Genomic DNA, 15,596 nt, shown 5'->3' on the forward strand with positions numbered 1-15,596 from the left:
GAATTATATAATGAATGGAAGAGCCTTGGGAAAAGTTGATGGGCAGAGAGATCTGGTAGTGCAGGTCCATTGTACCCTGAAGGTTGGCTGCGCAGGTAGATAGAGTGGTCAAGAAGGCATATAGTATGCTTGCCTTCATTGGACATGGTATTGAGTATAAGAGATAAGAGCTGGTAAGTCATGTTAAAATTGTACAAGACTTTGGTTCAGCCGCATTTAGAATACTGTATACAGTTCTGGTCACCATATTACCAAAAGGATGTGGACGCTTTGGAGAGGGTGCAGAGAAGGTTTACAAGGATGTTGCCTGGTATGGAAGGTGCTAGCTATGAAGAGAGGTTGAGTAGATTAGGTTTGTTTTCATGAGAAAAAAGGAGATTGAGGGGGGACCTGATTGAGGTTCACAAAATCATGAAGGGTATAGACATGGTGGATAGAGACAAGTTTTTTCCCAGGGTGAAGGATTCAATAACGAGAGATTTCACTTTCAAGGTGAGAGGTGGTAGGTTTAAGGGGGATACAGGTGGCAAATACTTCACACAGAGGGTGGTGGGCATTTGGAATGCATTGCCAGCAGAGGTGGTAGAGGCAGGTACAGTAGATTCATTTAGGATGCATCTGGACAGATTCATAAGTAGATGGGCAGCAGAGAGATACAGAATGCTTAAGAATTGGACAACAGGTTTAGACAGTAGATTTGGATCGGCTCAGGCTTGAAATTGTTCTTTGTTCATTCCATGGTTAGATTTTCTGACAATCAGCTGATTTCTAAGTGCCAACATTGTGCTATCCTTGCATCACTAACACAATGTGCAAACGTGAGCTATCTGTTATCATCCAATCTGGTCTAAAGGAATGCCTAAGACCAAATGGAATGGAGAGAATCAGTGATGGATATATTTCTGTGGAGTTAACAGGTTTTGAATTATTTGTATAAATATGGGGAGCAAATAATCGGTGGCGCACATAAAATTGTGGAGTTGAATATTGTTTAAATGTAGTTATCTTTTGGGTAACTGTTGGTAGTAGAAGATGGTTGACTCAAAAATTAACATTTTGGGGAATGATTATTTTCTGAAAATGTGAAAATATGACCAGTGGAAAAATGTAGTTACAATATGGGCCTAGGTTACTTTTTCACCAAAGAGCAAGCAAGGTATGGCCTTAGCATTTCTGTTCGTACACAGAAGCAAACTAAGAATTTTTTTTTTCAGAATTGAAGCCTAATGATTTGAACATGGATGATGGTTGAGACAGATTGTCAACTTTCATGGATAAAATATATCAACAAAATAAAGAAGATTGACTGGTTATGAGGTGTAGTCGGATTTTGACAAATTTAAAAAGGATTAGGATAGTAATATTGAAAAATACACAATGGAATTCAGTATGTTGTGTGCTTGCCTGCAGAAATTTAATTGCCCAATCTGTGCTGGTATTTAAGGTATTGGACTGTGCCTGAAGTGTGAAGTGTGGACAGAATTCTTGACAGAAGTTAAATTTGTAGATAAACATACTCTACTAGGACAAATGTAGCATTCTTAGTAGCATTCATAGCACTATGGGAGGAATTGGCAATACCTCAGATAATGTCAACAATTTGGCAAGGCTCCCTAGATTCAGATCAATGTGACAGTACAAAGAGAACAGTAATCAACAGATATGATACTGATGGTTTTGAGAAGAGAATTTGGGATTTACAATCAGCAAACAAACCGTAGAAATGATCAGGGTGTCATCAATAAATATTCCAGTGTGATTCAAAATACCATTTTGCCATGACCTATCCCAAACACCATAATAAAGTATTTGAAACTCAAAATTAAACAGCAGATTTGAAAGAAGATGGAGCTGCAGAAAAGGCAATATTTTATTCACAAAAAATTCCAGCCCAGTGATGGGTGTGTTGATCGCAGAGTTTTTCAATTATGATGTATTAGACAGTGGATGTACATCATTTGTGCATGGAAGCAATCAGCTAAAATGCTACTGAGACTCTTTAAGTAAAAAAGGATCAGGAGAAAGCTAAGGAATTGGGAATTCTACCAGTTTGAGATTTGGGAATGCTAGCACACTAAATTTTTCAAAATAGTGGTTGACCCTTGTAAAATAGCTAAATCAATTAGTTTATTCATGCAAATGTAAGGTCCAATGAAATATCCTTGTTATCAAATAGTCTTTTAATGAAAAAAGCATAGTTGAAACTGAATATGGAAAATGACACAGGAAAATCTGTGATTTTCCAAATTACACAATTGGGATACTATTACATTCTGTTAATGGAACATAACCTCCCCACTAAAGAAATTAAATCAGCAGCCATTGTGAGGAAGCTGTGAAATCTGATGTCTGACTTGCAGCAGTGATACTTTGTGAGGGTGAAGTGAATTCCGTTGATGTTAGGAATGAGTTCTAATTGGTAGCTACCATTGGTAGGTGAGCAATACTGTTCTGGTAGATTTCTGCAACTGAGACTAGCTACATTGTTACTCATGTTTTGTATTTGAGAAAGTATTTATTTACCATGGTCACTTTGTGTGTGGCCATTGATTTTCTGAACTCCACAGCTACTTGGTTTCACAGCCTTCTGAGCACGTGCCAACAGTCTCTAGCCCACTGCTTCTGAATGCAGGACATCTCTCCTCTTTTTAAGCTCAGGCACTAAGACCTCCCATGTACTATTAGAAAATCTTTGGAAGCCTTTTAATGTGCTGTACAGGACCTCTATCCCATGATGTGCTATTCCTCAGTGTCCCAGGACAAATACATTTCTTGCTTGATGTCTCGCACCTATTCTATTCATCATGCCCCTTCACTTTAAGAGACAGAGGTTACATTTAAGCAGCACAGGTAGAGTTAATTCATGTTCGAAGATTACAGTTTTTAATTCCATGCTGAGCTGCAGAGCCAGTGAGCATGGTCAGCATTAGCCACACACAAAAAACAGACAGCACAAGGATGCCATGCTTTCTCATTTCAATCAAGTTGCAAACCCCAATCTATTTTGGATACTGAAATAATTCTATGAAGGCCGGTATTCCGTCACCAAGTCCCCCTTTATTTACACATGCATAGTTCATGACACTAACCCAGCTAGCTCAGAACCGTCTGCTGGAGTGAACACAACCCCTGACACTCCTGTTTATATCTGTCAGCCAGGGGTCTCTATTGAACTAGATTAACAGTCCCAATCAGGGAGCACATATTCTATATGAGGTCTGTCTGGTTGAACCGTTCTAATCAATGCAGGTGCTACTCAATTTATTCCCCATGATCTTTCAGATAGGAGTTTAGACTTTAGCTATTATAGCTGTTCCAATGTTTCAGATGGATTGGACTCAACTTCTGAAGTGCACAAGGTCTAATTTCAGTAACTAACCATCCGCACTGTCACTTGCCTAACAACAGTCATTACAATCGGTACAGTTTACTTCTTGGGCACCCTATTGCACAAGCACAAACGTGTTTTATGCTTTACTGCATCATGTCATAGATGATCAGCAGAAGATTATCCTTGTTTCTGATCTTGTGTATGCAATTCCATAGACCTAAAGCCAAATCAAAATCAACTGCTCGTTTGCAATCACTTCCCCCATCACCATTATCACACTCTCTAGTATTTCACAAATAAATAGGAAAACGTATTTGTTCAAAATATATACCAACATAGTATCTTGCTTTAATGTTATTAGATGAAGATATTTTTATGAATCAACAATACTATATTACTTAAATGGTAAGTCAGGAGATAGCCTTTGAGTCACTTAATGCAATTTATAGTCATCATTTTCTACTTACCTCAGGTAGGAAAAAGGAATATACCTATAAATTGCAATAGTTCAACAATAGCACCTTTAAAGAATACTCAAATGCAACATTCATTGAGAATCAATAGATTTCACTTTAAAAATTAAAATTAAAAACTATACTTTTTCACGAAAGAATGTGTGAGTTAAAATGCATTTTAACTGTAAATTCATATTATTCATCTGACATTTACATGATACAAGTTATCCTTGAAAACAGCTGGGTCATTTCAGTGTCTAATTCCAGGCTGTTTGCTTTGAATAAACCAAGTTCTGGGATATACCATAAGACCACATTTGGAATGTCATACTGCATTCTAAATTTGTCATACAATGGTTCTGGTCAGGTCTCAAAATAAAATGACAAAAGTAATAATGGGACTTAAAATGAGGGCCTTCCAGAATTTAAATCATTTTTACAAGAAGAAATAGAGGAAGACTTGATCCAAACCATGCTGGAAAATACTGACAACAAGAATGTAAATAGATTTTTTACTTTTAGTACTATTGTTGGACAAGAAGTCAGTCTAATAAATGTAAACAAAAATTATAGATCTATAGTTGTCTCCTTTCCAGCTTTGTGACTTTACAAGACATGGAATTCCAAAGTAAAAGAGAATCCATGAAACATATCAAATAAACAAGCATTGCTGTGGGATGGTACCAATGTTGTCTCATGCACTTCTCAAATTTGGCATTCATATAATTGCATTTCCAGCAGAGTATGTTCTACAATAATGAGATATGGGAATTCCTGCAGGAATCTCATCTTGCACACTGTTGAAGCTCAAACGAATTGGTTGTCTGATTTTCCTAGTCAGAATGGTTTAGCTGCTCACTGCTTTAACCAGTTGTCCAAGCTAAAGTTCTTTTGTTAAGTGACTCAAAGGCTATCTCCTGACTTACCATTTAAGTAATATAGTTATGGACACTTCTTTTAACTTCCTTAAACACTGGATTCACATTACAAATGTGGAAGTATGAATAATTGGTTATTCTGTGCACTGGTTGAATTGACTGAATATGAAGCTAAACTGTGGAGTCAGACATTTTAATCAAACCATTAAAAACTGTATGGATTCTCCCCTATTCCGGAAGTACATTGCCAGCCCTACGTAATAACTGACTTGATGCAAGGCAACTACAGATCTGAAGTTTCCCTTGATGCTTCCCAATTAATTCAAAAGTCCATCCTGTGGTTAATATGGGGAGTTTACCACTCAGGATTCAATAAAACTGGCATCATAACAGTCATCACTCCTTGATATTCAATGGCATGACCATTAAGTATCCTGGTGAGTTATTGATCAATAAATACTGTGGCTACAAGATCAGGTCAGAGGCTGATACAGATTAGATATAGGCCAAAATAATTGCAGACATAAATTAAGTGACTGGGGAGAGGAAGACCAAAGAATGTCACAACTAGAGATGCAAATAAATCTTCAAACAACAGCCCTTCAAAGGGAAGAAGAGGCAAATCAAAATATTTTGGACTATGATTTCTTGTGACTACAAAAATTATGAGAGACTACTTACCCTTGCTCAACAGCAAGCTGCTGTGCAAATTATGTCCCATATGATGGACACATCTTGTGTTTTCTCTTTGAACAACACACAAGGATAGGAGTTAAAAAGCCAGTTTTAACTCTATTGGAGTATGTTAATCAGACTGACTGTTCTCAAGTGTACTAGTCTGGATTTAAGCATTAGTATACAGTGAAGATCACGGTTGAACAACTATCCCTCGTCATCCCTGTGTTGCAGGTAGAGGTAGACTTTCTTAGGGTGCTGCAAATCAGTTGTGAAAAAAGGCAGGACAATGACCAACTTTCCTTCAACCTGTTTTGTGGAATTCAATCAGAGTCAAAAGATATCTCAATTACGGAATTTCAGCCAATCTGCAAAACTAAAAATCACAAAACTGGTCGACATCAACATCAACTGAACTGGCAATCTTCACTGTAACAGCCACAACATTTGATATCTCTTGTTTCCAAACAATTCAGAGACTGACTGGGATATTTTTTAACTTCTACCTTTTTAGACTGACCTCTTATTTTGAATTGTAAGCTGTCTTAGTGTATTTTTTCAGGTATAGTAATCAATCAAGTCAATCTTTTTAAAAATTTAAGAAATTCTGGCTAAACTGCTCCTTCTAAAATAAATGTTCTTTTGGGTCTGAGAAAAATATGTCCACAAGTGAAGGGAAACCTTTAAAACTAACCTTGCTGTTATCAACTGACGGAATCAGGTCAATAAAGACGGTGAGCCAGTTCATCTCTCCTCAACCTCCCAGGAGCTTAACAGTCTGAGATATCGTGTGTGTGTGTGTGTGTGTGTGGATAGAGGTGAGACGGTGGGTGGGGACGGAATGGGGTGCGGGGTTGGGACTGTAGGGTTGGGGGTGGACGGGTGGGGGCAGTGTTGGATGGGGTTGGGGTGGGCAGGGGAGCAGGGTGGGAGCGGATGGAGTTGGGCAGGCAGGTGGTGGGGTATGCGGGGGCCGGGGTCTCGCACTCAGAAAACTCTGACCCCCAGAGGAAATCAATTAACCAAATAATCAATGATCTGAACGAAATAGTGCCTGCCCATCTCATTTGGATAATTGAGGTCTTTTGTATATGTTCTTTTGTTTTTGTGCAAAAGGTTCCAAATGATTGAAGAAGCTGAACCAATTCATGAGCAATGTCACACACTCCTCTGTGATGCAGGACAACATCTCGAATGAAAAGGTCAGGACAGCGTGTAATAAAAAACAACTGAGTCACAGAGTCACAGATCTCAGAAGAAGTCCTTCAGTCTAACAAATCTGCACCAACCTATTTATATGAATCCTATTTTCCAGCACTTGTTGCATAGCCTTGAAAGTTATGAAATTTCAAGTGCTCACTTAAGTATCTTAAAAGGTTCTCAGGTTTCCTGCTTCAATTATCCTCCCAGGCAGTGCATTCCAGATTCCCAACACCCTCTGGGTGAAGAAGAGTTTTCTCAAATCCCTTCTAAAAGTCCAGACCTTCACCTTAAAATTATGCCTCCTTGTTACTTAACCGTGAACAAAGGGGAACAGCTGCTTCCTTTCCATTACACCCGTGCCCCTCATAAACATACACACTTCAATGAGGCCACATATCAAAATTCCCTGTTCCAAGCAAAAAAAGACTATTCAATGTCTCTTCACTTCTCCAACCCAGCCAACATCCTGATGAATCTCCACTGCAATCTCTCCAGTGCAGACATAGGAAATAACTGCGGTGTGGAAATCTCAGCCTTCCATGTGAGTGTGAAATTCAGTTAGGTGACACAAGTTATCATTCTCATGTTGTGGTAACATTCCCATAAGAACTCTAGATTCAAAAACGATGTTCCCCAATCACTCAACCAGCCTGAGAGAACTTTCTGAGGTTAACTTCATTATCAGTTTACAGTGAGTTTTCAATTATATTTTCATCTGTACAAGTTAGATGATATGAGGAAATATATCATCTGTTACCTCTCTCTATTATTACCACCTATTTGGAAAGTACTGTCACCTTTTTGGGAAATCTAACATACACTGCCAATTGCAATACCAAATTATGACTGGTGAAGGCAGTGGAATTGCTCCTTCCCTGATTCTTCACCCAGTCCTGTCTTTAATCTGTTCCAGAGAGGAAAGTAAGAACAGTAACAATGAGTTACACAGGGAAATGAATATACAGGTCATACTGGAACTCCATTTTATGGCATACAAGACCAATCAGATCAGTATGTGTCATTCGCACATTTTTAATGCCGTTTTTGCCTTGTAATGAAAAAAAGAATTCCACAAGCTCAGATATTATTGGCTTCTAAGCAAGTATTACTGTTTTGGGATATCATAGTTCCATTTGTGGCAAGATATTGTAATGGACTAGATTTTTCAGGACCCGCCATTAGGATTGAAAGGGGTCCCTGAGTCAGAGCTTACTAGAAGGGAGATCACTGCAGCAATAATTATGGTTACCTCCACATCCACCCCTGTTCAGTTCTGGAGTCATATTGCTGCCAATTCAGAGGAACTGAAGTTGGCAACCCCAGTGGGAAAGCTGGGCACTGTTGGGCATTTCAGAGATTGGGAGGCCACCTCAGCTTGGAGGCTCCAATTCAGGAGCGGGCAGCAGGAACCAAAGAACTGAAATACAAACCAGTAATTTCACCAAGGGTAAGTGGAAAATCTTTCTGTTGGATTGGTCTCAGTTGCAATTGTGGTTTTGCATGATGCATTCCCATCTTTACAGCATGGATCCTCTGGCTCTAATCAACACCCCTGAAACTGCCAGGGAAAGGCTATTTCCAAAGACCCAGTTACCTTGCACATTGTCAGTGGCCACTCTGCCAGGGGTAACACTGACATGGTTAAATTTCTCCAAATTAGTGCCTTATCTATTGTAAATCCCTGGATCAGGCCAAGCTCACTGCTGTCAGGAATGCATCAGTGGTTGGTCTGAATTGCCTCCCCCTCCTAGATTTTCTGCCTCATTCTTAACACATTTGAGTTAGAAATTTAGTTCATCATGTCTCCATTTATAATCATAGAATCATAGAGATGTACAGCATGGAAACAAACCCCTCAGTCCAACTTGTCCATGCTGACTAGTTATCCTAACCTAATCTAGGCCCATTTGTCACCACTTGGCCCATATTCCTCTAAACCTTTCCTATTCGTATATCCATCCAGATGCCTTTTAAATTATGTCATTGTACCAGCCTCCACCACTTCCTCTGGCAGTTCATTCCATACATGCACCACGTTCTGCATGAAAAAATTGCCCCTTATGTTCCTTTTATATCTTTCCCCTCTCACTCTGAACCTAGGCCCTCTAGTTCTGGACTCTCCCAGCTCAGGGAAAAGACTTTGTCTATTTATCCCCTCATGATGTTATAAACCTCTAAAAGGTCACCCCTCAGCCTCTGATGCTCCAGGGAAAACAGCCCCAGCCTATTCAGCCTCTCCCTATAGCTCAAATCTTCCAACCCTGGCAATATCCTAGTAAGTCTTTATTGAACCCTGTCAAGTTTCACAACATCTTTCCGATAGCAAGGAGACCAGAATTGTACGTAATATTCCAAAAGTGGCCTAGCCAATATCCTGTACAGCCGCAATATGACCTGCTGCAGGATATCATGTCCCCTATAGCTCAAATCCCCCAACCCTGGCAATATCCTAGTAAGTCTTTATTGAACCCTGTCAAGTTTCACAACATCTTTCCCGATAGCAAGGAGACCAGAATTGTACGTAATATTCCAAAAGTGGCCTAGCCAATATCCTGTACAGCCGCAATATGACCTGCTGCAGGATATCATGTCCACACCTGTGATTGTCTTTCTACTTGAGATTGGGTACACATTCCACTTCAAGTCATACATCATGTTTACACTATAAGGTTTCTGTGTGTGCCAAGATATCATGTCATTAATCATGCCGGGGAGACCAAATTTCCTCATGCACAGTTATTCTACACCTTTTTATGACAAAATGTAACATTTTTAATTGTTGAAAAATCCTATCTTCCAGTTCGTGACTGTCAAGATTGGTCATTCTCATGGGAGAATACATTATCATTGTTTGTGAAATTGAACCATTTTCTTTGTTCTGGGCTATCAACATTGCCTTCAACATAATACACTTAATAAATTCCAAGATGTTACACTATATTTAAATCAGCACTCCCTTAACACTTGGAACTATTCCTAGATATCAACATTTAATGTATGACTTACAGTAAATATTTGGTGCAATTGGTTCACTTTCATTCATACTGATTGGGTTCTTTGCCACACACGTGTAATTGCTAAGGTCGTCTTTTAAAACGGGAGAAATGAATAACATCTTGTTGTCTGAGGAAAAGATGTGACGAGAGCTTGGCAGTAAGGGTTTCCCATCTTTTAGCCACTGATAAATGACCTTTGTGCCTCTAGTCACATTGCAGGAGAGCGTTGCATTGTCCACATACTCCACTGCTCCCCAAGCTGGGTCACTACGCACGACTGGTTTAGAAACAGGAACTGCAAAATAAAAGTACAAAAAATAAAAGTCAAAATGTCACTGCTGATAACCTCAACAAAGCTGACTGCAAACTTTGCATATTATTCATTTTTTTTTAGCCTCGGAACAAATTAAAAAGTAGATTCTATGACTTCTTCCACCAAGTGCAGCACTCTCCCTTACTGGAAGACAGTTGAGTGTGACACTCTCCAGATTTGCGCTTCAGTAAAATGAATTGCAAAAATAAAGATCTTAAAAATATTGGCACATTAGTTCAATCAGGCTGTTACATATAAACAATCTTCTGTGAAAATAATTAACATTCTTATTTGCATTGCATTTTAAACAATTTGTGAGCAGACAAATCAAAGATGCCAGTCAGGTTCCAGGCAAACAAGGACCATTGCTGCAGGTGTGTTAGGACTGCATGCTTGTTTTTGTTATCGCGTCCTCTTTTTTTAATTCGGGATTGACAAAGGGAAGAACTCAGAGAAAAAGTGTATCTGCCATTTGACTTATGACTCAGCAGTTTTGACAGAATCACAAATTCCACAAGGCCATTAAAAACTCAGTTCCTTAAAATGTTATTAAAATACTTATATTAGAGCCCAGTAGGAATCAAAAATGTGTGAGAAAACCAGGAAGTGGAGCAAAATCTCACAATATCCGATGAAGCTTACACTTTGGTCGTTTTGCTTTCTATCGATGAATTTTGATGATTAGTCCATACGGTTTGCTATAATCTCCAAACCCTTTCCTGTCCTGGAATCTGCCTCAATCTTTTGAAGCGCTTAATCAGCGATGCACTAACGGTATTTTTGTCTCACCAGTAGAAATTGTAGCTGAGTGGTTATGCTAATGAATGAGTAATCTAGATGCAATAGTTTAAATTCCAGTGACGGGTTCCTAAATTTCTTAATGCCTCTGAGAAACTTAATCATTAATAATTAAAGGAATCTTAAAGGGAAAACTCGATAATGGTGACAATGAAACTAGTATTGTCCCAAAAAGAGTCTGGATTGCTCATGATCTTCAGGAAACAAAATCAGCCATCTCTATCCGAGTAGCCAAAAGTGACTCCTGACTCACCACATCAACCAATGTGATTAACTGTAATTGCTACCTTTTGAGCTAAGCTGCTCCTGACACTCCTATGAGTCTCAATTATTGTTAACCAGTTTTTGATGTGGAAAACTGTCAAATGCTTTTCTAAAATCCATGCAGAAAACATCCACTGCATTTCCTTCATAAACCTCACTGTTATTTCATCAAAAAAAAATTAAAGTAACTGAACCAAACACATTTTGTCTTTCACAAATCCCACGCTGGCTTTCCTTAATTAACTCTAAATTCTCTATGTCCTTATTAACTTTTTCCTAATTATTGTTTCTAAAACTTTAGCTACCTCTGATGTTCAACTGTTTGGCCTATATTGAACAAAAATATCCTTACACCCCTTCTCGAATAGAGGTGTCAGATTCACTCCACTCCGATCCTCTTAATATTATTTGCATAACTATGAAAGATTGGAAGATTGTGGCAAGTTCTTCTGCTAATTCCATTCACAATTCTCTTCACAACCTGAGTTGTAAGCCATTCAAACAAGACAAACTATCCACCCTCAGAAAGCCAATTTTTCCATTACACTCTGCCTGTCAATTTTCACACTGTGCATTACTTTTACCATCTCTGCTTCTCTTGACTCTTTGTCAGCATCCTCTCCCTCAGTACAAACTGCTGCCACTGAGTTTACTGTCTATAAATACACAGAAAGAATTCATCAGGATTCTTGAGGTAGCATTTTCCAAAGCCACAATAACTTTCATTTTGAAGGAGAAGGACAGTAGATACATGTGGACAGCACCACCTGCAAATTCCTGTTCAAGTCCACTCACCATCCTGACTTGGAAATTTATCCCTGTTCCTTCAGTTCACTGTGTCAAAAGTCTGGAACTCCCTTTCTAATGGCATCGTGGGTTTACTTACAGCAGATGGAGCTCAAGAAGGCAACTCGCTGCTACCAGGTCAAGGGCAACAAGGGATAGGCAATAAATGTTGGCCCAGACAATGATGCCCACATACCATATTTGAATTTTAAAAACCCTGTCCATGAAAAGTGGGACAAATCCAATCCAGTCAACTATCAACCCATTAATCATTAGCATGGTCATAGAAATTGCGATCAAATGACAGTTACACTTCAATAGCTGATGTCCAGTTTGGGCTCCACTTGGGTAACATTGCTTCATGGTTCTAACATGGACAAAATAACTCAATTCCAGAGGCCAGGGGAGAGGAACTACCCTTGATATCAACGAAACACTCATTATAATGGGGCATCAAAGGGTGCGAAAAATATTGATGTGAGTTTGTTTCCTCTGATTGGAGTCATACCTGGCACAAAGGAAGGTGGTTTTGGTCATTTGAACAATCATCTCAGCCCCATGACATTGCTGCACAAGCTATTCAGGTAGCATCTTTAGCTGTTTTATCAATGATCTTCCCTCCATTATAAGGTCACAAGTGGGGATGTTCATTGTCCAATCATTACTGTTCAGTTGCACGAATAACTGCTCAACTAATTGAGAAGTTTGAGCCCACATGCAGCAAGACTGGACAACATTCCGGCTTTCATAAGTGGCAAGAAACATTCATGCTGTACAAAGACAAGACAATGACTATCCTCACTAATCACATTCAATGACATCACCAATCCTGAATCCTCCGCTACCAAGATGCTGTGGGCTCACATCGACCAAAAATCAATCTGTAGCACTGTGACCATTAGAACAGGTCAGAGGTTGGAAATTCTGAAACAATTAACTCACTCGCTAATTCTACAAATATTCTCTGCTAAGAAAGACAGGATTATGATGGAATATTCTTCACTTCCTGGATGAGTGCTGTTCCAACTGCACTCAGGAAACTTGACTCTATGCGGCACAAAATTACTTAATCAGCACCTAATCCATTGCCTGAAGTATTTGCTCCTTCCACCACTGATCCATCATGACTGCAGAATGTCGATACTCTACATATTTAAGATGTACTACAGCAATACACCAAGCTTTCTTTTAAAGTTCTCCCAAACTCAATCACATTACAGGACGAGACAATAAGGCATGAACAGAATGACCACCACATTCGAGTTTACCTCTGATTATACACTATCCTGAGTTGGAAATGTATTTCCATTCATACATCATTGCTAGATCAAAATCCTGAAACTCCATAAATAACAACACTATGAGATCCCCTTGATCACATGAACTGAAGTAAGTGAAGACCACCTTCTCAAGCTCCAATTAGTGATAGGCAATTGGCCGCCAAGCCCACATCATAACCTGGAATGCAATGGATGATCCTGTTAAACATGTCTGAGGAAGAGAGCCTTTCTTATTGCTGAAAACATGTTCAATTATATATGATTAAAAGGCGGTGTAGGCTGGAATATTGAACTTGAAGGTAATGGTGCTAACATCACATTAACCTTACACACTGACAAATATCATGACCTGCCTACTCTGCATATTTCTACCAAACTCCCATCGCACGCTGGTCACGCCCTCACCAACATTGGTTATACACAACTCATACTAGAAATATGAATGCACAATATCAACACTATTTTGGATATCAAACAGAATTCATACAATCTTAAAAAAAGGGCACTTCAATTTTAATTTAGCGGCAAATTACTAGAGTGGATGAGGCACAGAGAAAAATGGGAACAGAGAAAGAAGAAACAAGTAAGGAAAAGATGACTCAGACTTTACAAACTTTGTGAAAATCAAGTTTTGGAGGTGTATCCTGTGGATTTGCCAAATTTGAATAGCCAAAGTATTTATTTTATGCAGAACCTGGTTTGTGAACACATGACTGAAGAGTGAAAACTTTCTTGTGTATCAGCAGCCCACAAGACAAGTGGACAGTGGTGGTAGAAAAGTGATTTAAATTTTCACAATGATATAGACCAGAAAGCCATAATATATAGGAGCAAAATTAGGCCAGTCAGCCCATCAAGTCTGCTCTGCCTTTCAATCATAAAATCATGGAATCCCTACAGTATGGAAAGATGCCATTCAGTCCATTTAGTCTGCACCCACCCACCAAAGAACATCTCACCCAGATCCAGATCCAGATCCAGACCCAGGCCCCCATCCTAACCTATAATCCATTTAGCTTGCACATACCTAGATACTTTAACATGACGAATCCACCTAACCTGCATATCTTTGGAATGTGTGAGGAAACTGGAGCACCTGGATGAAACCCATGCAAACTCCACACAGTCACCCAATGGCTGGAATCAACCCCAGGTTTCTGGCAATGTGAAGTAGCAGTGCTAACCACTAACCATGCCGACGCAGCAGCACAAATCATGAATGACATATTTATCAACCCTATTCTCCTGCCTTCTCCCTGTATCGTGGTCCCCTTACTCATCACACAGTCACCCAAGGCTGGAATCAACCCCAGGTTTCTGGCAATGTGAAGTAGCAGTGCTAACCACTAATCATGCCGACGCAGCAGCACAAATCATGAATGACATATTTATCAACCCTATTCTCCTGCCTTCTCCCTGTATCGTGGTCCCCTTACTCATCAAGAACCTATTTATCTCTGTCTTAAGTACACACGAAGACTTGGCCTCCAAGCCTTCCGTGGCAATGAATTCCACATATCAACCATCTTCTGGCTGAAGAAATTCTTCCTCATCTCTGTTCTAAAGCATCATCCCTTCACTCTGACAATATGCCCTCAGGTCCTAGTCTCTCCCACTATTGGAAATATCATCTCCACATCCACTCTATCTAGGTCTCTCAGTATTCAGTATGTTTTATTGAGAGCCCACCTCGTCCTTCTAAACTCCATCAAGTACAGATCCAGAGTCCTTAAATGCTCCACACATGACAAGCCTTTCATTCTTCTAATACGTATGTGTAGTAGAGACATGTAAAAGACACCACACTCCTTAATGCTAAAATCCCTGTTGCAAGTTGTGCAATGATGTAGGGTTGCCCCTCGATTTAAAAACAAGTTAAAGTTTCTTGGATAATTTTCACCAAGCATGTCAATGCAGTCACCTGGATGACTCATGCCTGGTTACAGATGAGGAAGTGGTTTGCCAGCATCAGGAGGAGAATGAATGTGAAGATGTAACTCAATGTTCTGCACATTTTCCTATGAGACTGTTAAGCATGAAACAAACGGCATTAGCGACACAGTGGCTCAGTGGTTAGCACTGCTGCCTCACAGCATCAGGGACCCGGGTTTGATTCCAACCTCAGGTGACTGTCTGTGTGGAGTTTGCACATTCTTCCCGTATCTGTGTGGTTTCCTCTGGGTGCTCCGGTTTCTTCCCACAATCCAAAGATGTGCGGGTCAAGTGAATTGGCCATGCTAAATTGTGTGTAGTATTAGGTGAATGGGTAAATGTAGGGGAATGGGTCTGGGTGGTTTACTCTTCGGAGGGTCGGTGTGGACTTGTTGGGCCAAGGGGCCTGTTTTCACACTGTAGGGAATATAATCTAACCAGAAAAACCTAATTTGAAACTCCTTGCAGCTTCCAGGGAGTTTAAGTCAAAGAATGGTGCACAACGGTTGCCATTTTACATGCATGAAGGGCTGGACATTTGGCTTTATAAGTGATGCACCTAGCAACGTTCAAACAATAAACTAACAGGTAATAATTTTTATCTTTTGTGTTTGCCTCATGTAAATCTGAAGGAATCATTCACAAAATCCCACATGTAAATTGGAAATAGCAGAGGCAGGTCTCT

The 15,596-nt window shown here is 39.6% G+C and overlaps 1 protein-coding gene across 3 annotated transcripts in view; it reads right to left on the reverse strand.

The window, feature by feature from the left end:
• Nucleotides 1–15,596, reverse strand: part of hepacam2 (HEPACAM family member 2) — a 112,833-nt gene that overhangs the window by 86,406 nt on the left and 10,831 nt on the right. For all 3 annotated transcript variants that reach the window (XM_043689951.1, XM_043689948.1, XM_043689949.1), the window contains exon 3: nucleotides 9,549–9,833. In XM_043689951.1, coding sequence (XP_043545886.1) covers nucleotides 9,549–9,833 — 285 coding nt within the window. The remainder of the gene's footprint in view (nucleotides 1–9,548; nucleotides 9,834–15,596) is intronic.

This window comes from Chiloscyllium plagiosum, chromosome 5, assembly GCF_004010195.1.
Source record: "Chiloscyllium plagiosum isolate BGI_BamShark_2017 chromosome 5, ASM401019v2, whole genome shotgun sequence".
NCBI lineage: Eukaryota > Metazoa > Chordata > Chondrichthyes > Orectolobiformes > Hemiscylliidae > Chiloscyllium > Chiloscyllium plagiosum.